This window comes from Oryctolagus cuniculus, chromosome 1 (genome assembly GCF_051225735.1).
Source record: "Oryctolagus cuniculus isolate XC-2025 breed Fujian yellow rabbit chromosome 1, ASM5122573v1, whole genome shotgun sequence".
Lineage (NCBI taxonomy): Eukaryota > Metazoa > Chordata > Mammalia > Lagomorpha > Leporidae > Oryctolagus > Oryctolagus cuniculus.
Window position 1 is genome coordinate 232,274,922 of NC_142867.1, and position 27,463 is coordinate 232,302,384.

Consider the following 27,463-nt stretch of genomic DNA (forward strand, 5'->3'; position numbering starts at 1 on the left):
AGTTGGATCAGAAGTGGAGCAGGCAGGATACAAACTGGTGCCCATTTGAGATGCCTACACTGAAGGTGGCAGCTTAAACTGCTGTTCCACAGCACCGGCCTCTGCCAATCTTTTTATTTATTGGAAAGGCAGAGTTACAGAGAAAGGGAGAGACGGGGGGAGAGGAGAGAGAAGAGGGGAGAGGGGAGAGGGGAGAGGGGAGAGGGGAGTGGGGAGAGGGGAGAGAGAGATCTTCCATACACTGGTTTGCTCCCCAAATGGCTGCAACAGCCAGGGCTCAGCCAGGGGAAAGCCAGGAGCCACGGACTCAGTCTGGGTCTCCCCTGTGGTGTGGCGGCAGGGCCAGGGTCCCGGGCTATCATCTGGTGCCGTCCCAGGTGCAGTAGCAGGAAGCTGGATTGGAAGCAGGGCGGCTGGGATTTGAACTGGCGCTCCAACATGGGGCGCTGGCATGGCGAACAGCAGCCTACCCAGCTGTGCCACATCCCGGGGCCACCACCTGCCACAGTTTCACTGTGCCGTGGGCCAACACTGCTGATTGATTTTTAAATGTTCCACTTCTGTCAGAGGTAGAGAACAGCGCTGGCCTCTGTTTATTCAGATAATTGATACATGCAGCACAAATGCATGATTAGTCACCGATTTGTGAACAAAACCAGGAAGCTCTCAAACATTTTTTGAATTTCAGGAGTGCTGGTGCTGTTACAAATTAGGTAAAGCTGCCGCCTGCAGTGCCGGCATCCCATATGGGCACCAGTTTGAGTCCCGGCTGCTCCTCTTCCAATCCAGCTCTCTGCTGTGGCCTGGAAAAGCAGTGAAAGATGGCCCAAGTGCTGGGGCCCCTGCACCTGCGTGGGAGACCTGGAAGAAGCTCCTGGCTCCTGGCTTCGGATCGCCACAGCTCGGGCCGCTGCGGCCAATTGGGAGTGAACCAGCGGATGGAAGACCCCTCTCTCTCTGCTTCTGCCTCTCTGTAGCTCTGTCCTTCAAATAAATAAATCTTAAAAAACAAAAAATCAAAAACCTAGCACTTGGTTTGTTTAAAAAAATATTCTGTAAGATATTGGTGGAGACAACAGCTCTAACATACCTAAAACAATGCAATGGGGGCTGGCGCTGTGGCATAAAGCCACCGCCTGCAGCGCCGGCATCCCATATGGGCGCTGGTTCGAGTCCCAGCTGCTCCTCTTCCGATCCAGCTCTCTGCTGTGGCCTGGGAGAGCAGCAGAAGATGGTCCAAGTCCTTGGGCCCCTGCACCCACGTGGGAGACCCAGAATCTCCTGGCTCCCGGCTTCGGATCCGCTCAGCTCAGGCCGCTGCAGCCAACTGGGGAGTGAACCAGCAGATGGAAGATCTCTCTCTCTCTCTGCCTCTCTGTAACTCTGCCATCAAAAAAATAGGGACCATTATGCACACACCACCCGCACACGCGTGTACAGGCACTGGGTGGCCACCGTCTTTCCTAGGCAAGGATTTCCGAAATCTTGGCTTGCCTGGCCTTTTCTATTCATTCCCATTCCTTCTACCGTCTTGAGTCTCGGTAGCGGTACGTAAGTTCCACGCTGGTGCATGAAATTCAAACAACTAAGGCAACACTGCCTCTCAGCCTGTCCCTCCAGCCAGTCCTCGCGGACTCAGCAGAGAACAAGACAGCCAGGGGCCCCACAGTTCTGAGGAGACAGAAGCAATCCCGCCAGTCAGTGACAGCCAGGGTCCGTAAGGAAGAAGTCAGGGCGACAGGAACACCGCGTACGCGGACGCCGAAGCCCGAGCAAGCGCAAGCCACGGCCCACGGCCACACAGCCGGCACGGTCACGTGCCGCGCGCGGGGGGCGGGGCGGGGCCCCGGCCTCGGTGCCTGGGACTGGGCGCCCCGGGGAGGCGGGGCCACAGAGGGCCGCACGTGATCCGGCGGGGCGGGGCCGGGCCGAGAGCGGCGGAACGCGCATGCTCGCGGGCACGTTTCCGGCCGGAGGGTTTTGCCGAGCGCCCCGCGTCCCTTGGGGGGCCGCGGTGGCGGTGGAGACAGCGGCTGGGGGGGCTCCGGAAGTCAACGCCATGTCGAGCCTGCACCGGAGCCGGTAAGGGGCCCCGGGGGCCGACCCGCCAGGCCGCCGTCGGCCGGGCCGCCCCCTTCTGCGCCTCAGAGCCGGGGCGCGGCGGGCGGCGGGGTGTCCACTCCGCGCCCTCGGCGGAGCCCGGCCGCTCTCCCTCGCTCTCCCTGGGCCTGGGGGCGGCGTCCGGTGCCCCGTGCCGGCCTCGTCGTCCCGCGCCCCGTTCTGCCCACTTCCCCGGCCCTGGGGAACCTGACCGCGGGCGGCCCCTCCCCCGAGGCGGGAGCTGCAGGCTGGGCTCCCCTCTAGGACTCGGTTTTCTAACGGCCCGTCCTTGCCAGCGCGGGCCCGGAGGTCCCGCAGCGGGGAGGGCTGCGTGCGGGTTGCGGGTCGGGTTACTCCTGGTTCCCGGGGCTCGCCGAGCTCAGGTGGTGGCGGTGCTGGGGGCTGGGCCTGGCCAGCACAGAGCCCAGAAAATGCCAGCTCACTGTGTAGTGGGATGTGCCTAAGCCTGGGGGGTTCGTGTGACGCCCTCTGGACGAGAATATCTTCGGGTTTCTTCACTGACGTTCTGATCTTCCGAGCACAGAGGAAGAGTGACCTCGGTTGTTTTAATGATTTATTTTATTTTATTAGCATTAGAGAGAGAGGGAGAGGGAAGTCTTCCATCCACTGGTTCACTCCCTAAAAGGCAGGGCTGGGCCGGAGCCAGGAGCTTCCTCTGGGTCTCCAACGCGGGTGCAGGGCCCAAGGACCTGGGCCATCTTCCACTGCTCTCCCAGGCCACAGCAGAGAGCTGGATCGGAAGTGGGGCAGCTGGGACTTGAACCAGCACTCTTACGGGATGTCGGCACTGCAGGCGGCGGCTTTACTTTACCCGCTACGCCACAGCGCCAGTTCTAATCTATGGTTTTCTAGTTCCCCAAAGTTGGTGCGGACCTTGACTGGGCCTTGCTATTTTTTTAAAAAGATTTATTTATTTACTTGAGAGGTGGAGTCACAGAGAGAAGGAGAGGCAGAGAATCTTCCACCCGCTGGGTCACTCCCCAGATGGCCACAACGGCTGGAGCTGGGCCAATCCAAAGGCAGGAGTCAGGAGCTTCTTCCGGGTCTCCCACACAGGTGCAGGGACCCAAGCACTTGGGCCATCCTCCGGTACTTTCCCAGGCCACAGCAGAGAGCAGGATTGGAAGTGGAGCAGCTGGGGCTAGAACCAGCACTCTTACGGGATGCCGGCACTGCAGGCGGCGGGCGGCTTTACCCGCTACGCCACAGCACCAGCCTTGAGCTTTGCCATTCTAAAAAATTATTATTCCTAGTTGAGAGGCAGAATGATGGGGGAGGAGAGGTTATCCACTTACTGGTTCCCTTTCCAGGTGCCCACAGTGGCCGAGGCTGGGCCGGGCCAAAGCCGGTGCCAGGAGCTCCATCAGGACCCCGCCTGCGGATGGCAGGACTCAGTGCTTGAGCCGTCATGTCTGCCGGCCAGGCGCATTAGCAGGAAGTGGGTCCCGAGCAGTGCTGTGTGGGATGTAGGCATCTGTTTTTGTTTTTAGTTTTTTTAATTATTTATTTGCAAGAGTTACAGGAAGAGGGAGAGACAGAGAGGTCTTCCATCTGCGCGTTCATTCTCCAAATGGCCATAATGGCTGGAGCTGGGTCAATCCAAAGCCAGGAGCCAGGAGCTTCTTCCTGGGCTCCCATGTGGGTGCAGGGGCCCCAGCACGTGGGCCATCCACTGCTGCTTTCTCAGGGGCATTAGCAGGGAGCCGGCTGGGAAGTGGAGCAGCCGGGACTTGAACTGGTGCCCGTGTGGGCTGCAGGCATCCTGAGTGGCAGTTTAAGGGGCTGTGCCACAGCGCCTGCCCCAAGCTTTGGCTCTTGTGTGTCCTGAGGGAGCGGAGGGGACAGGTTGGGGTGGGCGGAGCCAGCGAGCTGGGGGCTCCCTGGGGTGGTGCTGCATCTGCCCTCTCTCCCTCTAGGATCGCAGAATTCCAGGACGTGCTGAAGGAGCCCTCGATCGCGCTGGAAAAGCTGCGCGAACTCAGTTTCAGTGGTGAGGGGCCTCTCTGCACTGGGGTTCCCGGGGGGGGCCTCCCTGCACTGGGGTTCCCGGGGGGGGGCCTCTCTGCACTGGGGTTCCCGGGGGGGGGTCTCTCTGCACTGGGGTTCCCGGGGGGGGGCCTCTCTGCACTGGGGTTCCCGGGTGGGGGCCTCTCTGCACTGGGGTTCCCCGGGGGGCCTCTCTGCACTGGGGTTCCCGGGTGGGGGCCTCTCTGCACTGGGGTTCCCGGGGGGCCTCTCTGCACTGGGGTTCCCGGGGGGAGGCCTCTCTGCACTGGGGTTCCCGGGTGGGGGCCTCTCTGCACTGGGGTTCCCCGGGGGGCCTCTCTGCACTGGGGTTCCCGGGTGGGGGCCTCTCTGCACTGGGGTCCCCGGGGGGCCTCTCTGCACTGGGGTCCCCGGGGGGGCCTCTCTGCACTGGGGTTCCCGGGTGGGGGCCTCTCTGCACTGGGGTTCCCGGGTGGGGGCCTCTCTGCACTGGGGTTCCCGGGTGGGGGCCTCTCTGCACTGGGGTTCCCGGGTGGGGGCCTCTCTGCACTGGGGTCCCCGGGGGGCCTCTCTGCACTGGGGTTCCCGGGTGGGGGCCTCTCTGCACTGGGGTCCCCGGGGGGCCTCTCTGCACTGGGGTTCCCGGGGGGGGCCTCTCTGCACTGGGGTCCCCGGGGGGGGCCTCTCTGCACTGGGGTCCCCGGGGGGCCTCTCTGCACTGGGGTTCCCGGGTGGGGGCCTCTCTGCACTGGGGTCCCCGGGGGGCCTCTCTGCACTGGGGTTCCCGGGTGGGGGCCTCTCTGCACTGGGGTCCCCGGGGGGCCTCTCTGCACTGGGGTTCCCGGGGGGGGCCTCTCTGCACTGGGGTCCCCGGGGGGCCTCTCTGCACTGGGGTTCCCGGGTGGGGGCCTCTCTGCACTGGGGTTCCCGGGGGGCCTCTCTGCACTGGGGTTCCCGGGGGGCCTCTCTGCACTGGGGTTCCCTGGGGGGCCTCTCTGCACTGGGGTTCCCGGGTGGGGGCCTCTCTGCACTGGGGTTCCCGGGTGGGGGCGGGTGCCTGAGGCCCCCTGGCCGGTTTCGGGGCCGCCCTGCCTCAGCCCTTGTCCGGCTCCCGTGGAACCGAGCAGTGACTGGGCGCCAGGGTCTCCGGGAGCTGTGGGCCTGATGGGACTGGGGGGAGGGGGCGGGGCGGGGCCGTGCGAGCCGGGTTGGGACTTCCTGCTTCCTCGGCGGCTCCCTCCGTGGCGGAGTCTGCCCTACTGCCGGCCGGCTCTTGCTTCTCTTCCGCCGAGACCACAGTGAACTTTGGTTAATGGTGAAATTCCAGCCTTGAGGCGCTGACCGAAGGAGCGGAAAGCTGACCTTGCCCTCCCGGGGTGGGGGTGAATCTTGCCGCGAGCCTGTGCAGATCCCCGCAGGTCTCCCGCAGCGCCTTGTCCCCGCCCCGCCCCGCCGGTGGTCTCCACCTCCCGTGTGGGGACAGCTGCCTTGGGCTCTCCGACAGCCGTCGGGAGAAGTTGTCTGTGCTCAGGGTGCTGCTCAGGCCTTTGAGGGCAGGTGGCGTGTGCCAGGGGTTCAGGACCTGCGTTCAGGTCCCCGGTTCTTTCCTGACAGATATGAGGGGTTTCAGAAAGCTCATGGAAAATACAGATTACGAAAAAAACAATTTCGCCATTTTTTTTTCTTGCATCAAAATAAACTTAACTAGCGTGGGCTTGGGTGCAGTGGCTAAGGTGCTGTGTCCCGTGTGGAGTGCCTGGGTGTAAGTCCGGGTCCGGTTCCCCTTCTGTGGTGACGTGCGTTCTGGGAGGCGGCGGGGCTGAGTCAGCGCACTGGATCCCTGCCACCACGTGGAGTCCTGGATCGCACTCCAGGCTCCCGGCGTCTGCCTGGCCCAGCCCCAGCCGTTGCAGACGCTGGGGAGTGAACCAGCGGGTGAGATAGCTGTCTCTCTCACTGTGTGTCATCTGTTTTTTTTTTTTTTCCCTTGTATTTCTTTCAAATAAATAGGAATACATTTAACAAAATGAAAAACTTATCCTTTAATTCCATTCATGAGCTTTTTGAAGCTCCCTTATACGTTTCCTGTCTGTAGGTGAAGACATGGGGCACTCGCCCCTGCTCCCTGGGCTACAGTGAGCCCCAAGCAGACACTCGTCTCTGAAGCGCGCAGCACTTAGCATCCACAGCTTAGTGTTTTGTTTTTTTTTTTTTTCCCCACAGGCAGAGTGGACAGTGAGAGAGAGAGACAGAGAGAAAGGTCTTCCTTTGCTGTTGGTTCACCCTCCAATGGCTGCCGCGGCCGGCGCGCTGCGGCCGGCGCACCGCGCTGATCCGATGGCAGGAGCCAGGTGCTTCTCCTGGTCTCCCATGGGGTGCAGGGCCCAAGCACTTGGGCCATCCTCCACTGCCCTCCCTGGCCACAGCAGAGAGCTGGCCTGGAAGAGGGGCAACCGGGACAGAATCCGGCGCCCCGACCGGGACTAGAACCCGGGGTGCCAGTGCCGCAAGGTAGAGGATTAGCCTATTGAGCCACGGCGCCGGCCCACAGCTTAGTTTTTAAAGTGTTTTTATTTGAGAGAGAGACAAATAACTCCCATTCACTGATTCCACCCTCTAAACGGCCAGGGCTAGGCCAGGTCGAAGCCAGGAACTGGGAACCCGTTCAGGTGACTCACGTGGGTAGTTGGGCCCACTTTTGTTTGTTTGATTTACTTGAAAGGGTTACAGAGAGGCAGAGGCCGAGAGAGAGGGGTCTTCCATCCTCTGGCCCACTCCCCAGTTGCAATGACCTGAGCTGTGCCGATCTGAAGCCAGGAGTTTCCTCTGAGTCTCCCACACGGGTGCAGGGGCCCAAGGACTTGGCCATCTTCTACTGCTTTCCCAGGCCATAACAAAGAGCCGAATAGGAAGTGGAGCAGCCGGCACCCATATGGGATGCCGGTACTGCAGGCAGTGGCTTTACTTGCCACACCACAGCCCAGCCCCAGGGCCCACTTCTTGAGTCTTTACATTTGCCGGAAGCTGGAAATTGGAGCAGTGCCAGGACTCGACCCTGGGCACTCCCACCAGCAACTTTTTTTTTTTTTTAAGTTATACAAGTTTCATACATTTCATATATGAGATTTGGGGACACAGTGACACTTCCCCCCACCTTCCCTCCATCCCACTCAGCATCTTAACCGCTAGACCAAACAGCTGCCCCCGAAGCTCAGCTTGCGTTCCACAGGTCCTGTGCAACACCTGCTGTGTGCGTGCCCGGGGATCACAGGGGCGGCTCCTGTGTTGCTGGGGCTGTCCCGGTGCCACGCCACTTAGGTTGGGTGCTGTGCGGGCAGGGGCCTGGCTGACTGCAAGGACTTGTGGGTGGTCGAGGCCCTCTGAGGAGGAGGTCCCTAGGATGGGAAGCTGCTGTCCTCGGACGAACAGTCCACAGCTCTGGGCTGTGGGCTGCAGCCGGAGCCTGGTCGGAAATCACACAGAACTAGCGTCCAGTCTGGTAGTCTTTCTGTCAGAAACTGATTCTTGAGGAAATACGCGCTGCCCATGCTGCTCTCTGCGGACTGGCCCCGAGGTGGAGGGCTGGGGGTTCTGGGCCCCTGGCCTGGGGCGTGACCTTTGCCTGCTGTGTCCACAGGCATCCCCTGCGAGGGTGGACTGCGGTGCCTGTGCTGGAAGGTGGGTGTGCCTGCGGGGGCTTCCGGCTTCCGCTCTGCGCCCGGGCCCAGAGTCCCTGCATGGGCTGCCCCCCTCGCCCCCAGCCCCTTCTCTTGTGCGCCTGCCCTTGCTGTGTGAGGAAGCTTCCTGGGAAGTTTGGGTTTTCTGTCTGGGTGTTCCCTCCGGGGTCCCCTGGGAATGGGACCCTCTCTCATGCCAGTGAAGATCTCTGCTTCCTGGGGCATACGGGGTGTGTGTCGGGACGGAAGCGAGGCTGCACTTTGCCCGGGGCTGTTGGCTAAGGTGGTGGCAGCGCCATGTCCTGGTTTCTAGCCCCCTTGAGCGCCAGATTTTATCGTTGCTTGGGAGTGTGAGGAGGAGCAGAGGCCAGGCCGGCGTGGGCTGAAGGAGGGGGGCCCGGTGGGAGGAGAGGGAGGCTGCCCCACCCGGGCCTGTGCTAGGGTTTGCACGGAGTTCTCTGAGGCCTCTCGGTGCCTGCCTGCGGTGCGGGGTGGGGGCGAGGGCGTCACCGAGCTGTGTTCCCCTTCGTCTGTGCAGATCCTCTTGAACTACCTACCCCTGGAGAGAGCCTCATGGACTTCCATCCTGGCCAGGCAGAGGTACGCGCCCCGGCAGAGCGGTGACGGGGTCCTTCCTGCCGGACGGAGGCGCTGGCGCTGCTCCTTGGGTCTGCGGGCGTCATCCCGTCTCCTCTTCTCTCCTGCAGGGAGCTGTATTCTCAGTTCCTGAGGGAAATGATTATCCAGCCTGGCATTGCCAAGGCCAACATGGGTGTGTCCAGGGAGGATGTGACCTTTGAGGACCATGTGAGTCGGAGTCGGTAGCCGGGACTGGGAATACAGAATGGGGTTGGGCTTTGGGGCAGGCACAGTTGTCCCCCTGTCCCTCTCCCTGCGCCCTGAGCCGGAGGCTGGGTGCAGCTTGGTGTCGGTCCCCTCCGGCCCTGCCTGTCTCTGTTGGGCTGCTCAACCGCTGACGATGCTCGCCTCTTCCCAAGCCCAGCAGTGGCAGAGACGGTGGCCAGCGTCCAGGGAGGGGACCCGGGCGGCCCTGCACTGTGCACTTCAAGGCCTTAGTCTCAGTGCTCAGCCCCCTCCCCGGAAGGTGCCAGGTTGTGCAGCTGGAGAAGTCCGAGCTGGCAGGCGTGAGGCCGCACCGCCTTTCTGTGGTCTGCAGGAAGCCCCGCTCTGGCCTCAGCCCTGAGTTCCTTCCTGTGCGTTGTGGTGCAGGGGTGCAGGGGTGCAGGGGTGCAGACGGGCTTCAGGCCTGTCCTCCAGGGGAGGAGGGGTGAATGCAGCAGGAGCAGACCTGGTGATAGAACATTTGTTAGTCCCTTCCATCGACAGCACGTGGTGTGCACCTGTTAGATGCTAGTTCCTAGAGCCACGCAGCAGACAGCACAGTCCCTGTCCAGCGGGATGTGGTCGGAGCACGCCACAGAGCATGGCTGCTGGCCGAGGGGTGCGCGTGACCTGGAGGCCAGGGAGGGCCCGTGCTGTCTCCTCCGAGTGCTCGCGGGCTGTCTTGACCACAGCTGGCCCTGTGGGGGGACTGCTGCTGTGAGGCCGCTGCTCCGGCCTCAGCTGGAATCTGCCGGGGCCAGCTGGGCCGTGGACAGAGAGTTGCTTTTCTCCATGCAGCCGCTCAACCCCAGCCCGGACAGCCGGTGGAACACGTACTTCAAGGACAACGAGGTGCTGCTGCAGATCGACAAAGATGTCCGGTGAGCAGCCCCGGGGCTGGGGCTGGGCCGGGGCTGGGGCTGGGGCTGGGGCTCCAAGGGGTTTCTGCTCCCGCCTCGTCCATTCCTTCCCCAGCCCAGGCTCCCAAGGGGGTGTTTGAGTTGCTGGAGTGGGTTGTCCTGCAGGGCCTGTCCAGGGCCTGCGGGAATGGGGCTGGAGAGGAAAGTGAGCGTGTGGGGTCTGTGCCTGCATGTGCACGGCTCTCCTGAGCCCGCCCAGGCATGTCTGGCTTCCCCGATCACCTGTCCAGAAGTCTGGAGTCCCTGCAGTAGGCCAGGCTCAGGCCGAAGGTGAGGCCGAGCACTGAACGGACAGACTGGCCCCCTCCTAAGGAGCTTGGAGCCTGGAGGGGAGGATGGCAAGGCCGGCATTGATTCAGCCGAGTGGGTCTCACAGACCCGCTGCCCAGCACTCGTGTAAAGGCCGTGAAGTACCAGCTCAGGGTGCTTCAGGGGTTAGGGAAGGTGCCGCGGAAGCAGCGTTTGTGCCGAGACGTTAGGGGCGGAGACAGGGAAAGGCCCCGTGGGCAGGGAGCTGCTGGTGGCAAGGCTCCAGCCCATGGAGCTTGGCACCTTGGAGAAGCAATGCCAAAGCCAGTGTAGGAGGCGGGGCAGACCTTGGACTTGACCTCCACTGCATGGGGCAGTGATAGGGTCCCATGTGTATTTTTTTAAACATCGTTGAGAGCTGCAATGTGTTTTGTCATTCGCTAAAGAAATGTGGCAATGCTGGCTCCGCCCTGTGGGGTGGTGAGTTCGGCCGTGTGCGGGATCTCTCGTAAGGCCGGGCAAGGAGCTAGAAGGGAGGCCCACAGCCCCGGAGTGGCGAGGGCGCGGGTACTGGGGCACACGTGTGGTGAGCAGCTAAAGTGCCACGTGGGATGCCTGCTTCCTAGGTGGGAGCACCTGGTTTGAGTCTTGGCTCCTTCACTTCTTTCTTCTTTTTTTTTTTTTTTTGTTAAATAAAACCTTGTTTATTTTCATCTAATTGAATGGCAGTGTGATGTGAGAAAGACAGACAGACAGACAGACTTCCCATCCACTGGTTCCTTCCCAAATGCCTGCAACACCCAGGGCTCGGCCAGACCAAGGCCAGGAGTCTAAAACCCATGCAGGTCTCCACGTGGGTGGGCCGGGCCCGTGAGCCATCGTCTGCTGTCTCACAGGATGCATTTGCAGGGAGCTGGATGCAAGGCAAAGCATCCGGGACCCCAGCCGGCGCTCTGACGTGGGGTGCAGGTGTCCACAGCGCCTACCCCTTGGCTGCTCCACTTCCGTCACAGCTCCCTGCCAGTGTGCACGCTGAGAGGCAGTGGGTGATGGCCCAAGTATTCGGGCCCCTGTTGGAGTTCCAGCTCCTGGCTTTAGCCTGGCCCAAACGCCTGGCTCTTGCGAGTGTCTCGGGAGGAAATCAGTGAATGTCTTTCTCTGAATATCTCTGCCTTTCAAACAAAATGAAAACAGAAGTAACAACAAAGCAGCTTGGGTTCTGCTGTAGCCTGTTGAGTTGGTTTCAGTTCCACCTTAATCGGTCATTTGCTGTGACCTTGGGCAGGTGACTCAGGACTGAGCCTGTTTGGCCTGTACAGTAGGGGTCGGAGGGGTCAGACCAGGGGCGTGGTGCAGGGCCTGGGTCTGCACAGGTGAACAGGATGTTGTGCCGATTCTGACGCAGCACGGAGGCCTTAGAGCCCCCAGATCCTCAAGGATGGGCTCTGGGAGCTCACCCTGGTCCCTTTGCATCCGGCCTCTGCGTCCTCCCAACACGCCGGCCTCCTCACACAGGACAGCGTTTCCAAGGGCAGCTCTGGGTGCCTGGGTCAGGTGCCCCTCATTCAGCAGCTTCTCAGGGGTGCTGAGGGCCCGTGTGCGGAGGGATAGGAGTAAGTCGCCCACAGTTCCTGTTTCCAGTCGGGAAGACGCATAGGAGACGGGAACAAACACATCAGACAAATGCGGCCGGTGCTCTGAGCTCTGGGGGAGCTAGAAGCTCCAGGGAAGAGGCGGAGCTGGCGGGAGAACCCTGCGGCTGAGTGACCTCGCCCTCCCCTGGGCGCTGCTGCTCTGCCCAGCCCATCATCGGGGGTTCCCACCTCCCTTCGCAGGTGGGTGTGGGTGCAGCTTCTACCTGTGAGGTGTCCTAAGGCCGTGTTAAGAACCACATCTTGGGGCCAGCATTATGGCATAGCAGTCTGCAGTGCCAGCATCCCATATGGGCACGGTTCAAGTCCCGGCTGCTCCACTTCTGAGCCCGCTCCCTGCTAATGGCCTGGGAAAGCAGTGGAAGACGGCTCAAGTGTTTGGGCCCCTGCTACTCACACGGGGGACCTGGAAGAAGCTCCTGGCTCCTCCTGGCTGTTAGCGTGGTCCAGCCCTGACTGTTGTGACTGTCTGGGGAGTGAACCAACAGATGGAAGATATCTCTCTGCTTCTCCTTCTCTCTCAAATCAATAAATAAATCTTAAGTCAATAGATAAACAAGAACCAGTCTTGCCTGGTTCTAGGGAGGGACTGGGGAGATGAGCCATGTCTTGGCCTGGTGTGCGTCACACCATGAGCTGCGTACAAGTGTGGAATACATGCGTGTTCTGCAATGCGTGTGTTTGTTTTTTTTTTTTTTGTTTTTTTTTGTTTTTTTTGACAGGCAGAGTGGACAGTGAGAGAGAGACAGAGAGAAAGGTCTTCCTTTGCCGTTGTTTTACCCTCCAATGGCCGCCGCGGCTGGCGCGCTGCGGCCGGCGCTCCGCGCTGATCCGATGGCAGGAGCCAGGAGCCAGGTGCTTTTCCTGGTCTCCCATGGGGTGCAGGGCCCAAGCACCTGGGCCATCCTCCACTGCACTCCCTGGCCACAGCAGAGGGCTGGCCTGGAAGAGGGGCAACCGGGACAGAATCCGGCGCCCCGACCGGGACTAGAACCCGGTGTGCCGGCGCCGCTAGGCGGAGGATTAGCCTAGTGAGCCGCGGCGCCGGCCAATGCGTGTGTTTCAAAAACTCTAGAGACTGTGGTCTTATTTTCTCCTCGCTCGGTCTTGGACGTCTCCCCGTGTCTGCTGTGTGAGGTTCCGTCGCATAGCGCGTACCTACTTAACCAAAGCGTGCTCACCTGTTGTTAACTCTCTGGCGCCTGTGAAGTATGTATTTTTAACGTGGGAAGATGTTTGTGGTTTAAGGGAGGAGTTGGATAATAAAGACACTTAAAAACTGTGTGTGTCTGTGTGTCTGCGTGTCTGCAAGTATGTGTGAAATCTGGGTGAGCACACGAGCACACACGCGTGACTGGCTTTCTGTGAGCACGTTATTGGAGAAAGAGATTGCATCGCTGGTTCACCTGCAGACGCCTGCCGCAGCCAGGACAGTGGAGACTGAAGCCAGGAACTCAGGCCAGGTCTCCCAGTTGTGTGGTCGGCACCCAGCTGCTGGAGCTTCCGCCTGCTGCTGCCCAGGCACCCGGATACAGCCAGGTGTCAAGTTTTGTGATATAAAACAAGCAAGAACTTGCTCTGAGGGATGCTGGGATCTCCTGGCACCAGGGCGCCGCTGGCACAGCCAAAACCCCTCTGAATAACGGGATTCTCTGTGTTCCCCCGACAGGAGGCTGTACCCGGACATCTCCTTCTTCCAGAGGGCCACCGAGTACCCGTGCCTCCTCATCCTGGACCCCCAGAATGAGTTTGAGACCCTTCGTAAGCGTGTGGAGCAGACAACACTAAAGTCCCAGACGGTGGCGCGGAACCGGAGCGGCGTCACAAACGTGAGTGCTAGTGTGCACACAGTCCCCTCCCCCCAGTGTGCACACAGTCCCCTCCCCCCAGTGTGCACACAGTCCCCTCCCCTCAGTGTGCACACAGTCCCCTCCCCTCAGTGTGCACACAGTCCCCTCCTCCCAGTGTGCACACAGTCCCCTCCCCCCCAATGTGCACACAGTCCCCTCCCCCCAGTGTGCACACAGTCCCCTCCCCCCAGTGTGCACACAGTCCCCTCCCCTCAGTGTGCACACAGTCCCCTCCCCTCTGTGCACACAGTCCCCTCCCCTCAGTGTGCACACAGTCCCCTCCTCCCAGTGTGCACACAGTCCCCTCCTCCAGTGTGCACACAGTCCCCTCCTCCCCAATGTGCACACAGTCTCCTCCTCCAGTGTGCACACAGTCCCCTCCTCCCAGTGTGCACACAGTCCCCTCCCCTCAGTGTGCACACAGTCCCCTCCCCTCAGTGTGCACACAGTCCCCTCCCCTGCAATGTGCACACAGTCCCCTCCCCCCCAGTGTGCACACAGTCCCCTCCCCCCAGTGTGCACACAGTCCCCTCCTCCCAGTGTGCACACAGTCCCCTCCTCCAGTGTGCACACAGTCCCCTCCCCCCAGTGTGTACAGTCCCCTCCCCCTCAGTGTGCACACAGTCCCCTCCCCCCAAGTGTGCACACAGTCCCCTCCTCCCCAATGTGCACACAGTCCCCTCCTCCAGTGTGCACACCGTCCCCTCCCCCCAGTGTGTACAGTCCCCTCCCCCTCAGTGTGCACACAGTCCCCTCCCCCCAAGTGTGCACACAGTCCTCTCCTCCCCAATGTGCACACAGTCCCCTCCTCCCAGTGTGCACACAGTCCCCTCCCCCTCAATGTACACACAGTCCCCTCCCCCCAGTGTGCAAACAGTCCCCTCCCCCCACAGTGTACACACAGCCCCCCAAGTGTGCACACAGTCCCCTCCCCCTCAATGTGCACACAGTCCCCTCCCCCCAGTGTGCACACAGTCCCCTCCTCCCCAATGTGCACACAGTCCCCTCCCCCTCAATGTACACACAGTCCCCTCCCCCCACAGTGTACACACAGCCCCCCCAAGTGTGCACACAGTCCCCTCCCCCCAGTGTGTACACAGTCCCCTCCCCTCAGTGTGCACACAGTCCCCTACCCCCAGTGTGTACACAGTCCCCTCCCCCCAGTGTACACAGTCTCCTCCCCCCACTGTGCACACAGTCCTCTCCCCTCAGTGTGCACACAGTCCCCTACCCCCAGTGTGCACAGTCTCCCCCCCACAGTGTGCACACAGTCCCCTCCCCCCAATGTGCACACAGTCTCCTCCCCCCAGTGTACACACAGCCCCCCCAAGTGTGCACACAGTCCCCTCCCGCCCAGTGTGCACACAGTCCCCTCCCCCCAAGTGTGCACACAGTCCCCTCCCCCCAGTGTGCGCACAGTCCCCTCCCCCCACTGTGCACAGTCCTCTCCCCTCAGTGTGCACACAGTCCCCTACCCCCAGTGTGCACAGTCTCCTCCCCCCAGTGTATGTACACACAGCCCCCCCAAGTGTGCACATAGTCCCCTCCCGCCCAGTGTGCACCCAGTCCCCTCCCCTCAGTGTGCACACAGTCCCCTCCTCCAGTGTGCGCAGTCCCCTCCACCCACAGTGTACACACAGCCCCCCCAAGTGTGCACACAGTCCCCCCCAGTGTGCACACGTCCCCTCCCCCACAGTGTGCACACAGTCCCCCCCCCAGTGTTCCCACAGTACCCTTCCCCCAGTATGCACACAGTCCCCCCCAGTGTGCGCACCGTCCCCTCCCCCCTCCCCCCTACCCCCGCCCGTCTTTCCCTTCCTGCTGTGACGGTTACACACAGCGACTCGCCACTCTCTGTCTCTGCCTGGAAGTCAGGCCTCTCAGGCTTACTGCGCTGCGAGTCCCCTCGTGGGGGTAGATGCCTGTGGGAGAGCTGGGGTGGGTGTGTGGCGTGGACTAACTCATCCCTTGGGTGCCTGCATCCAGATTGGAGGGTCTGAGTTCGAGTTCTGGTTCTTTTGCCTCTGACCCAGCATCCTGCTGGTGCATCCTGGGAGGCAGCTCAGGCCTCTGCCACCCACATGGGGACCCACATAGAGTTCTGGGCTCCTGGCTATGGCCTGGCCCAGCCCTGGCTGCTGCAGGCATTTGGGGAATGAAACAGCAGATGGAAGATTTCTCTCTGTCTCTCTGTCGCTTTGCTTGCCTTACAGTTAGATAAGTTTAGGAAAGAAAAGAGTCATGACAGGCGTGCATGTGTCAGGAGGTGTGGCGTGAGGGAGAGCGAGCGGGAGGCCCTCCCGAGGAAGTGGCCCTCGCTGAGCTCACGGCGGGGGAGACGCATTGCGGGGAGAGCGTGTGTGTTCAGGAGTGGGGACCCAGTGCGGACAGAGGCAGGGAGGAGGGGGAGAAGGTGCCCAAGGGTGCAGAGGCCGTGCGGGGCAGGGATGTGAGGTTGCTCTGTAGTGGAGAGGCCACCCTGGAAGCAGCTGCGGTCTCCATGCAAACGTGGGGGCCGCTGGGGCTGGAGGGGAGAGGGTCGGTCAGACTTGGGAGGTCGAGTTGACTTGTGATGCCTCAGTCACGTTGGTGGTCGAAGCCGGGTCTTCTAGCAGGTTCCTGTAACCTGGGGAAGCTGCTTGTAGCAAACAGGTGTATTCCCTTAGTCTCTGTGTACGTCTTGTATTCCCTTAGTCTCTGTGTACGTCTCCTGCTGGGGCCACTGCGGCTGTGGTTTATTCCCCAAAACCTCACTGTCCTGCCTCAGTGGGGGAGCCCCCACGTCCTCTGCAAGACATAGTCGGTGCTGCAGAATCTTCCCCGAGAGCCGACGGGGATCAGGGCTCCGAGGGGCGGCCAGGCAGGTGCAGCCGACCCAGTGTCCACGGTCCTACGCAGGGTCGTGTGTCCAGCAGAACTGCGGGGCAGTGCATGTGTCTTGGCTTAGCAGCCCTGTGGTTTGCTGTATGGGCAGCCCTCTTGGCTGCAGACGAGACTGGCTCCTGTCATTCCCTGTAGTGACTGGGGGCTGAAGGCTGAGCGCTTACCCATGTTAACTTTGAGACCTGGGCCTGGAGGCAGAGAACCTACCAGAAACTTCATCCCCGCACCTCTGCACCTGTGCTTGGGCAGCCCAGCGTGTGTCGCTGGCAGGTGGTAGCAGGCTCAGGTTCCATTGTTCCCGCCCCGCCTGGCTGTTCTGTTGCCAGGAGAGTGGAAGGAGGTCGTGGCTGTGCGGATGCTTGGATAGCTGGGAAGCACTGGACAAGCTCAAGAGGCGGTCGGTCCCGGAGGCCTGTGCTCTGGGCAGGAGACGGCTGGCTTAGGCTCATGTCCCAGGGATGCCACTTAACGAGGGACCGTTTTGGGCCTCAGTGTCCGTGTGTGGAGGGCATGGGAGACGGTTAGAGGTTGCTCGTTGGCTTCGGTGGAGGGCCGCTTGCACAGCACTGCCTGGCGCAGGGAGAGCTGTCAGCGGAGTTCCTGAGCGGTGGGTCTGTGTGCACACGTCAGTGGTGCAGGGCAAGACGGAGGTCAGCGCCCCCAGCCCCTGTGCTCCGAGGATGGCTGCATCCTCACCTCTGCCCGGGTCCTCTCGTGCAGCCGAGCCCACCTCTGGAGCTCCGGACTGGGCGTAGGGCACTGGCCTTGGCATCCAGCTCCGAGGGAACCTGACACACAGCCTGTGTTGGGGACCGTGCCGTCCTGCACGCGTCCTTTGCAGGGGTCGTCCCCCCTGGTTCTAGAATTCCCAGCACTCTGAGCAGGTGAGTGCAGTGCGCCTGTGGACACTGCCCATCGCCTGCCACGCTGCCTTCACGCGGTCATTCTGTGTGTAGAGCCTGTGGCATCACTCCAGTTGAATCAGCTGAGCAGCCTTCAGGTGGGTCAGGAAGCGTTATTTTCTTCCAGAGTAGGAGCTGCCCCGATTTTTCCCTGATTCGTTAATTATTTCCATTTTATTTAAATGGCAGAGACAGAGAAAGAGATCTGTCACCCGTTGCTTCACTCCCCAAATGACTGGCAGCCGGGGCAGGGCCAGGGCGTAGGCAGGAGCCTGAAGCGCCAGGCAGGTCCCCACGTGGTGGCAGGGACTCAGTACTGGAGCCGTCACTGCCGCCTCCCAGGGCTGCAGCAGCAGGAAGCTGGGCGGGAGCAGAGCTGGGACTTGAACTCAGAACTCCAGTGGAGGCTGTCGGGACTTTTTCTTTCTTTTCTTTTCTCTTCTTCTTCTTCTTCTTTTTTTTTTTTCTTAAGATTTATTTATTTGGGAGGCTAAGCAATAGGGAAAGAAAATCTCCCATCTACTGGGTTGCTTCTTAAATGATTGTAACAGCCAGGACTGGGCCAGGCCGAAGCCAGGAGCCAGGAATTCTGTCCAGGTCTATGGCGTGGGTGGCAGGGGCCCAAGCACCTGGGCCATCCTCCACTGCTTTTCCAGGCACATTAGCAGGAAGCAGAGTAGCTGTGATAGGGGATGCTGGCGTCCCGGGTAACCCTGTGGGTAGTCTTAACCGGCGTCTGACCTGCTAGACCACTGCCCACTGCCCACTGAGTTTGTGAGGACATGACCCATCAGAAATCGAGGAGCATCTGTGTCTTCTAGAAAGTTCTTCCACACTACCTCCACCTCAGAGGTCTCTGCTGTCTGGTGTTTATCGCTGTACGTTCAATTTTGGTAGAGTGCCCTGTGTTTCGGATTTTCGAGCCTGTTTCCTCTCGGTGGGGCCCATATTTCCTGTGAGCTGGAGGTGGAGCCCAGTGGCAGCCCCCATGGCATCATGCTGTCCTCCCTGCCCCCCCCCCCCCAGATGAGCTCCCCACACAAGAACTCGACATCGTCGTCACTGAATGAGTACGAGGTGCTGCCCAATGGCTGCGAGGCGCACTGGGAGGTGGTGGAGCGGATCCTGTTCATCTATGCCAAGCTCAACCCTGGCATTGCCTACGTGCAGGGCATGAATGAGATCGTGGGGCCCCTCTACTATACCTTTGCCACTGACCCCAACAGCGAGTGGAAAGGTAAGAGGGCCCTCGGCTGCCCGCATCTCTCATGGGGTTTCCTACACGTGGACCGAGACTCGCCGGGCTGGCCCCGGCTAGCCAGCTTCCTCTCCTGGGGGCCCCATGCTCCCTCTGTGTCAGCTCTGGGACCAGAAGGGTCCACCTGACCACCTAGGGCGCTGGCTGCTTCGTGATTTCTTGACATGGAAGCGTGACCTTGGGTGGAGAGGAGCGGATGCGTGGTTTGGAATTGGCATCCAGGCAGCAAGGGGACAGTGATGGAGATGTGAGAAGATGGTGGCGAGGACGGAGGAGGGCTGAGCCTGGCCTTGCAGCTGGCGACTTGGCGGGGCTTGGCGGTCGGAGGGTCCATCGGCGGGGGGTGGGGCTTGAGCTGCGTCTGTCTGCCTGGCCCTATCATCTCCCAGAGCACGCCGAGGCAGACACCTTTTTCTGCTTCACCAACCTCATGGCCGAAATCCGGGACAACTTCATCAAGAGCCTGGATGACTCGCAGTGTGGCATCACCTACAAGATGGAAAAGGTGTATTCCACTTTGAAGGATAAGGACATGGAACTCTACCTGAAGCTGGTGAGGACCCCGACCCCCGGGCAGGAGGCCCCCGAAGGCCTGGCCCCATGACACCTGGCTTGAGACGGGTTGAAAGTGGCGACTGCTGCGCTGTGGGGACGCTGTGCCGTGTGCCAGGGAGGCTGGCCCACGTGCCGAGGCAGGCCTAGAGAGCCGGGCAGCTGATGGGAGGCAGCGGGAGCGTGAGAGCAGTGCCTGCGTTGTGCCAGGCACAGTGTGGGGCACTTAGCACCCCTGAAGGGAGTTAAACCTTCCATTTTTAAGAATTAAGGGGCAAATTAAAAAAAAAAAAAAAAAAAGACGTGAGGGAGGGGCAGGCCTTGCGGGGCAGTGGGCTGAGCGCCGCTTGGGATGCCCACATTCCTGATGGCATCTGCTCGTCTCCACTCGGTCCACTGCTGCTTTCATCCTGGGGCAGCAGATGTTGGCTCCGGGGCTTGGGCCCCTGCCACCCACGTGTGAGACCCAGATGGCGTTCTGGGCTCCTGGCTTCAGCCTGGCGCAGGCCTGGCTGTTGCACACAACTGGGGAGTGAGCCAGTGGATGGGAAGTATTGCTGTCCCTTTCTCTGTTGCTGTCCCTTTCTCTGTTGCTCTCTGCTTTTCAAGTAGATGAAAAAGTGAGTAACTTAAAAAGAAAACTAATTTTGAAGATGATCGTAGCACCATTCCGCGTTTATTTCAGAGAACCGCCTGTGAAAAGGCGCGTGAGCAGGCAGTTGGCACCGTGGTTACCGTGCCGCTTGGGGCGCCCATGCCGCATATTGCAGTGTCTGGGTTCAAGTCCCAGATCGCTCCTAAATCCTGACTTCTTGCTGATGCACACCTTGGGGGCAGCAGCTGATGGCCCATGTCCTTGGGTCCTTGTCACCCCGAGGAGGACCTTGTTGAGGGGTTCCTGGCTCTTGGCTGCGCCCTGACCCGGCCCTGGCTATTGTGAGCTGAGCGTTTGGGGAGCAAACCAGCGGATCCAGCATCTCTTCTCTCCCTCTCTGCCTTCCAAAGTAAATCAGATAAATGCGGGTTTTTTAAGATATGCATATAAACAAAATAAAACATAAAAAGTTTTGTGAGGAAGAAAATATATATAAATGTCTCTCTTTTTTTAACTTTTATTTAATAAATATAAATTTCCATGGCCAGGGCCAGCGCCGCGGCTCACTAGGCTAATCCTCCGCCTAGCGGCGCCGGCACACCGGGTTCTAGTCCCGGTCGGGGCGCCGGATTCTGTCCTGGTTGCCCCTCTTCCAGGCCAGCTCTCTGCTGTGGCCAGGGAGTGCAGTGGAGGATGGCCCAAGTGCTTGGGCCCTGCACCCGCATGGGAGACCAGGAGAAGCACCTGGCTCCTGGCTTTGGATCAGCGCAGCTCTGGCCGTAGCAGCCATTTGGGGGGTGAGCCAACAGAAGGAAGACCTTTTTCTCTGTCTCTCTCTCTCTCACTGTCTAACTCTGCCAGTCAAAATGAATAAATAAATAAATATAAATTTCCAAAGTACAGCTTTTGGATTACAGTGGCTCCCCCCCCCCATAACCTCCCTCCCACCCGCAACCATCCCATCTCCTATTCCCTCTCACATCCCATTCACTTCAAGATTCATTTTCAATTATATTTATATACAGAAGATCAATTTAATATATACTAAGTAAAGATTTCAACAGTTTGCACCCACACAGAAACACAAAGTGTAAAGTATAATTGTCTCTTTTAAAAAAGATTTATTTATTTGAAAATCAGAGAGAGGTCTAACCTCTGCGGTAGACCCCTTCCCCCCACCACCACATGGCTGCAGTAGCCTGGGCTGGGTCAGGCTGAAGCCAGGAGCCAGGAACTTCATCCAGGTCTCCCTTGTGGGTGCAGGGGTCCAGAGACTTGGGCCATCTGCTGCTGCTTTTCCCAGGCCATCAGCAGGGAGCTGGATTAGAAGTGGAGCAGCCAGGACTTGAACTGGTGCCCCCATGGGATAGTGGCATTGCAAGTGGTGACTTTTCCCGCTGTACCACCACCCCGGCCCTGTACACGTCTTTATACAAGTACAGAAGGATGTTTTTGCTGTTTTGTAGCAAGCTTTTCAGTTAGAGTATTCACTGGCTTGTCGGAGAGCAGCGGCCTACCGGTAACATTGCTCTGTAGGGCTGTTGTATAGACCAGGCTTGGTGCGTGTGCCTGGTGGTGGCCGTGTGCCCAAGGGTAGAACCTGCGTGGTGTGTTCCGTGTGTTGTTGACTAATTAGAGGCCGAGAGAGGGAAACAGAGCTCCCTTCCACTGTTTCACTCCCCCGAATTCCTGAAGTGGCCCCCTCCCCGTCTCCCCTGTGGGTGTCAGGAGCGCAGTCACTAGTCCTCTCCACCGCCTCCCAGAGTCTGCGCCCTGAGGAACCTGGAGCGAGAGCCCGGGCGCACACCCAGCTACTCTGGTACCGGAAGTGGCGTCTTAACCGGGGACTTAGCCGCTAGGCCAAGTGCCTGCGCCAGCATGATGTTTGAGGACTATGTGTTGTTATTTCTGAGTCTGGGGGTTGCGTAAAAGTGAATTTGGGGCTTCTCTTAAAAATCAGAGGCTCTGACGAGTAGCTGGCGGCCAACAGTGGCTTCCCCCTTCCAACCGAGCGAGGCCGTGCCGGGCCGCCGCTCGGCACCCCTGCTGTGTGTGTGGATGCGCTGCCACCGGCAGGCGGCCAACCCCTGCCCCCTCTCCAGCAAGAGCAGAACATCAAGCCCCAGTTCTTCGCCTTCCGCTGGCTCATGCTGCTGCTGTCCCAGGAGTTCCTGCTGCCCGACGTCATCCGCATCTGGGACACGCTCTTTGCCGACGACAACCGCTTTGACTTCCTGCTCCTCGTCTGCTGCGCCATGCTCATGTGAGTGCGGCGGGACCCGGCCAGTCCCCGGGGGACACGAGGGCAAGACCCCCAGCCCGCGGGGTGGGCTGCGGGGAGAAGCGGGCAGGGCCCGGGGCCCACGCTGGGCTGCTTGTTTCCTCAGCCTGATCCGGGAGCAGTTGCTGGAAGGGGACTTCACCGTCAACATGCGGCTGCTGCAGGTAACGGAGCCTGAGGGGCGCAGCGGCCGGAACAGGCGGGGTCGGAGTCCGGACTCCCGCGGTAGACCTGGTTCAGATCTGGGTTGGGATCCTGGCTGTGCCACCCACCTTGGGTGTTGTGTGGCCTGCAGAAGAGGTGCTGCCCAGATGCCTGAGCGTGGCCAGGGTCTTTGGTGGCTGCAGTGTCGGCCCAGGGAAGGCGAGTGTGGCGCACGGTGGCTAAGAACAGGGGCTCAGGTCACATCTCTGTCCAGCTGTGCTTGCCATGTGACCCAAGCTGCAGGGCGTCCTCTCCAGGCCTCGTGCTTTTACCAGTGCCTGGCCTAGGCTGGTTTTCCGTAACTCCTCTGATGAGATCTGTACAGAGGGCACGGCTGCACTGGGCGGCTCGGCACTCAGCCACGCACAGCCCTGGCCGGGTCCCAGGCTTCCACAGAGGCAGAGGAGCTGTGAGGCAGGCTGGCGTTGGGCTCGGCAGGGTTGTGAGGCCTTGGGCTGGTGCCGTGGAGTTAGTGATTTGCAGGGGTTCGGGTGGACACGCGCAGTGGTGTGGGTGTGGCTGAGGCGGCAGCGGGCTGCCCTCTGCCCTCAGGGGCATGTCGGTGGCTTTCCTCCGCCCAGGATTACCCCATCAACGACATCTGCCAGATCCTACAGAAAGCCAAGGAGCTCCAGGACTCACTGTAACTGGGCAGCCAGAGGCTGCCCGCCCCTGGGCCCTGGCTTCTGGGCCATACAGCCACGAAGCCAACAGGACCCCCGCCCGAGGGAACGCTGCAGGATCGGCTACTCCGGGCCTTCTCGCCCTGGCTTCTCCACCAGGCCGCTCCCGCCGGGGGCGCGCTGTGCCTGCTCTTCCCAGCTGCCGAGCCCTGGCTCCGCTCCTGCTCTTCAGCCCTGGGCCCTGGTGCTGAGCAGGGCTGGAGCAGTGGAGTCGTTTCCTGGAGCTGGGACCGGGAACACCAGGAAGCTGCAGGGCTCCGCTGCCCTGCTGTCCTCCTTTCTCCTTGCCTGCTTCCGGTCTTCCCCTGGTTGCTGGGTAGGGGAGGTGTGCGGCAAATGGGCCCGAAACCGTTTCTTCTGGGGCTTGGTGCTTCGGCTGTTGCCCTGGGAGAGTGGCACTGGAGGCGTCTAGAGACTGCCAGGCCTGCTCATGCCCTCAGTCCCTCCCGCCAAGCACGTGTGCGATCTGGTGTCCGCTGGTGGTTACCTGTCTCTCACCCCGGGGTCTCTGCTTCCCCTCTGGGAAGGGGGGGTGCCTGTGGCCCCCTGGGTCTCTGTTCCTCCTCCTTGATCTCCACCTCTCTGTCTCCATATCTTGTCTCTCCTCAGAGGGTGTGACTCTCTCCTCTCTGTTCCACTCCCCCTGCCCTTCTCTCTTGGGGTGCCTTATCCTGGGTCCCCCCCTCCACTCCCCTGAATCGAGGAGACAGACTGAAGAGTGTGGCTCAGCAAGGCCTCCCCCCACCGCTCTCTGCCATGCTAGGAGTGGGTCCTCAGAGCCTCCCGTGGCGACCGTGAACCTGCTCCCCATGACAGACCCCAGAAACCAGCAGCTGGTGACCTGGGAGCAGAGCCTCCCCAGGGTGCCCGCGGCCCTCCTACCTTGCGGCAGCTCTGCTGAGCAAGGTCCACATGCGGCAGAGGCGCTGCATTCCTCAGCCTTCGGGGCCTGGCCGCACGTGCTGTCCCTTGAAGGGCACGTGGGGCTGCAGAGGGCCTGCCTGGGGCCAGTGTGGCTGAGTGAAGGCTCTGCGGCCTGTCGCTTCCGGAGGAGGGCACCGCTACCCCACAGGGGTGAGTGCGGGACGGGCCCTTCTCTCGTCACCTGCTGGGGCTCTTCCCAGGGTTTGGGTGGGCACGCTGAGCAGGGGTGCGGCTTGCTGTACCTGACAGCTCTGCCTGCTCTTTGAGGAGGGCAGGTGGTTGCGTCGGGAAGGCTAGTTAACCAGTCCTGACGGCAGGCAGGGCCGGGCCCCGGTGCCCCCTTGCCCCTCGCGCCTTCCTCAGCCTGCACCACCTGCTGTGGGCCCCTGGAGGCTCCATCCCAGGCTCTCCCTGGGGCGCTGCTGGGACTGTATGCACCTGCCTTTTTGCCTCTCCCGCTACAGTCTTTGGGACGGTTGCACTATTTAGACTCTCAGCTGTTTATTGCAGATTGGTGAGTGCAGTGGGGCTGAGAAGGTAGAGCAAGCAGTTGGGGGAGCCTATCCTTGATTTCCTGAAATCAGGATCTCCTCCCCTTGGTCCTGGGGTCTACCTGGTTTTCCAGCAGGCCCTGCCTGGGAGGTTCCCGGAGTGTGGGAGACCAGAGCTGGCACCCTCACCAGACTCATGGGCCCCTGAGGTGGGGCAGTTACAAGTGCTTCCCACCAGCCGGGGCCACCACCTACCCACTTGTCAGCTGCTGGCTCTTAGCAGCCCGAGGCTTTGGCCACTGCCGGGGACCCAGCAGACACTGCCCAGGACACCTGATGCGTTCCCTTTTGCCTGGACCCTGTCCTCCGGCCTGGGACCATACTACTTGAATCACTACATCCGATTGCCTCAGTGGCAGAGTGGGGTCCATTGCTCTCTCCTTGGGCTTGACAGAAAGGTCAAGAGCCCAGGGGCAATTTCTTGGTTCCCCAGCCCAGTCCACCTGAGCAAAGGACCTGCCCTGGCAATTTCCCCCTCCCCAGTTTCTCAAGGGAGGCCCCACAGAGCCCGAGTGCCTGAAGCTCCTGCCTGGAAGCTGCCCCCGGACTTTGGACATTTCCAGGTTGGGTTGTCAACTCGGCAGGCCTCGCTCCAGAGAGTCCGTCAGGCTGCTTCTGTTCTGTCATCTTGTTCCTTCGATCAGTGCTGTTGATGACAGGTCGTCTTTAATAAATCATGTGTTCTTTGCAAAGGGCGCTGGTGCTGTGATGGTGCAACGCCTGTCGGACCAAGGGGCAGGAAAGCAAGGACTGATCCAAGAACAAGGCCAGGAACACCCCCTTCGAGGAGCCTCTTCAGCTCTTTCCTGGCTGAGGGGTGGACGGTTGTGTGCTGGGGATGGCGGTGCTGCAACCATGAATACACAGCAAATTATCTGTTAGATTTCAGAAAGCCTTAGGCATCTCATTACATGTAGAAAAAGCATTTACGCTTTCATGCTAAAATTCTAAGCGAATCAGGCGTAGAATGAATGTACCTCAGTACAAAAAAGGCTCCTTATGTGTGACTCCCGTAGCTGGTGAGTATACAACAAGAAGTTGAACACTTTTCATCTAAAATCAGGACAAGCCAAGGGTGCCTGCTCTTGCCACTTCTAGTCAACATAGTGCTGGAAGTCTTAGCCAGAGCAATTAGGAGAAACAAGGAGATAGAAGGCATCCAGAAAGGGAAGGAAGAAAATGAAGTCTTTGCTGACAATGGGTCTTCTGTCTAACAAACCTATTTGCACCCACAAAACCACTGGAACTAATGAGTTGCAAGGTACAAAGTCAACGCACTGGTCAGTAATGTTTCTATAAAGATCAGCTTATCAAAAGACATGACCTCGTGTACAATAGCTACAAACATGGTAATGATGGATAAGCCTAGTGAAAGATGTGAAAGACCTGCGTGCTGAAAACCATAAGACTGGTGAAGGCAGTTGAAGAAATAAATACATGGGAAGACAGCCTATGTTTATGGAGCTGGAATACAAATACATGGGAAGACAGCCTATGTTCATGGATCTGAAATACAAATACATGGGAAGACAGCCTATGTTCATGGATCTGGAACAGCTATGCTGTCAACTGCCCATCCTGCCCAAAGCAATCCTGGATACATTTCCTATCAAATTTCCAGTGTCATTCTCCACAGAAACAGAAAAGGTCCTAAAACTTGCAGGAAGCTGTAGGGAGCTGCAGACACTAAGGCAATCTTTAGTGAAAAGCACAAGGCTGGAGGCATACTTGGCCAATTTCAAAATATGCCAGAGGCCTACAAAAAGTGCATGGAAAAGGTGCATGGATTAAAAAAAACTTGGACTTTTTTTTTTTTTTTTTTTTGACAGAGTTAATAGAGAGAGAGGAAGGTCTTCCTTCCATTGGTTCACTCCCTAATTGGCTGCTACGGCCGGCGCTGTGCCGATCCGAAGCCAGGAGCCAGGTGCTTCTCCTGGTCTCCCATGCGGGTGCAGGGCCCAAGGACCTGGGCCATCCTCCACTGCTTTCCCAGGCCACAGCAGAGAGCTGGACTGGAAGAGGTGCAACCGGGACCAGAACCTGGGTCCCATATGGGATGCTGGTGCTGCAGGCGGAGGATTAGCCAAGTGAGCCACGGCACTGGCCCAAGACAGAACTTTTTCAAAATACTGTTTTGGGGGTTGTTTGAGAGGCAGAGGAGGGAGGGAGTGCTCCCATCTGCTGATGGGTACTGATGGCCATGCGTTAGCAAGAAGCCAGGATTGAGAGTTGGGACAAGGCTGAGACTTGAGCCCAGGCTCTCATACGGATGGGATGGAGGCAGTCCCCAGCAGCATGATCACCAGTAAGCCAAACATTTATTTCCCACTTTCATGAGTTTTTTGAATTGCCCTCATATTATAATGCTACAGTGAAACAGCATGATACTGGTATCAAAATAGACACATCAGCCAATACCGCAGAAGAGAGCCAGGAAGTGAACTCATTTGCTGTCAACACCATGGGAAAGGGACAGTTTCTTCAATAAGGGGTCATGGGAAAACAGTAGACACATACAGAAGAATGAAATTGGACCCTTCCCCCACATCATGTTCAAGAGTGAATTCCAGGCCCTGGGGGCTGGGGCTGTGGTGGAGCAGGTAAAGCCATTGCCTGTGACCCTACATCTAACAGGGGCGCCAGTTTAAGTCCCAGCTGCTCCACTTCCGATCCAGCTCCCTACTAACACCTGGGAAAGCAGTGGAAGATGGCCCAAATCCTTGGGGCCCGGCACGCACGTGGGAGACCCAGAAGAAGCTCCTGGCTCAGGCTGGCCCAGCTCTGACTCTTGTGGTCACCTGGGGAGGGAACAAGCAGATGGAAGAGATCTCTAATGTATCTCTTGTCAATAAATAAATAAAGCACTGGAACTATTGGAGAAAAGCAAGGGAGAAGTTTGCAGCCTCGGTTTGGGCTTGACACCAAAAGGTGAGTCAATTAGCAAATACAGATGTCACACTTTTTTTTCTTTTTTTTTTTTTTGACAGAGTGGACAGTGAGAGAGACAGAGAGAAAGGTCTTCCTTTTGCCGTTGGTTCACCCTCCAACCGGCCGGCGCACCGCGCTGATCCGATGGCAGGAGCCAGGTGCTTCTCCTGGTCTCCTGTGGGGTGCAGGGCCCAAGCACTTGGGCCATCCTCCACTGCACTCCCAGGCCACAGCAGAGAGCTGGCCTGGAAGGGGGGCAACCGGGACTAGAACCCAGTGTGCTGGCACCGCCAGGCGGAGGATTAGCCCAGTGAGCCGCGGCGCCAGCCTATATGTCACACTTCTTAAAAACCTGCTGCAGGGGGGCCAGCGCCGTGGCACAGGTAGGTTAATCCTCCCCTTGC

At 59.6% G+C, this 27,463-nt stretch overlaps 1 protein-coding gene across 10 annotated transcripts; it reads left to right on the forward strand.

Annotated features, from left to right (window-relative positions):
• Window positions 1-1,909: 1,909 nt before the first annotated feature.
• On the forward strand, window positions 1,910-27,004 carry TBC1D13 (TBC1 domain family member 13). Of its 10 annotated transcripts, none has more exons than XM_008252764.5 (12): window positions 1,910-2,082; window positions 4,038-4,111; window positions 7,745-7,785; window positions 8,323-8,384; window positions 8,492-8,591; window positions 9,426-9,508; window positions 13,118-13,277; window positions 18,110-18,320; window positions 18,731-18,894; window positions 21,591-21,751; window positions 21,876-21,933; window positions 24,825-27,004. In XM_008252764.5, the coding sequence occupies exons 1-12, from the start codon at window positions 1,949-1,951 to the stop codon at window positions 25,011-25,013; spliced, it is 1,437 nt and encodes a 478-aa protein (XP_008250986.4). In that variant the 5' UTR covers window positions 1,910-1,948; the 3' UTR covers window positions 25,014-27,004. The 10 variants fall into 10 exon arrangements, with proteins under 10 accessions (XP_008250986.4, XP_069913794.2, XP_008250982.4 ...); XM_070057693.2 differs by having other exon boundaries at window positions 21,654-21,751; window positions 24,825-25,023; XM_008252760.4 differs by lacking the exon at window positions 24,825-27,004 and adding an exon at window positions 22,526-24,823 and having other exon boundaries at window positions 21,654-21,751.
• Window positions 27,005-27,463: the final 459 nt, after the last annotated feature.

What these genes read in the sequence shown, in the direction of transcription:
- TBC1D13 (XM_008252759.4), top strand. Translation starts at nt 1,949, where the DNA reads ATGCTCGCGGGCACGTTTCCGGCCGGAGGGTTTTGCCGAGCGCCCCGC. An exon ending in CCCCAACAGCGAGTGGAAAG is followed by an intron (nt 18,321 to 18,730) that starts GTAAGAGGGCCC and finishes ATCATCTCCCAG; the next exon opens with AGCACGCCGAGGCAGACACC. An exon ending in GTCTGCTGCGCCATGCTCAT is followed by an intron (nt 21,752 to 21,875) that starts GTGAGTGCGGCG and finishes TTGTTTCCTCAG; the next exon opens with CCTGATCCGGGAGCAGTTGC.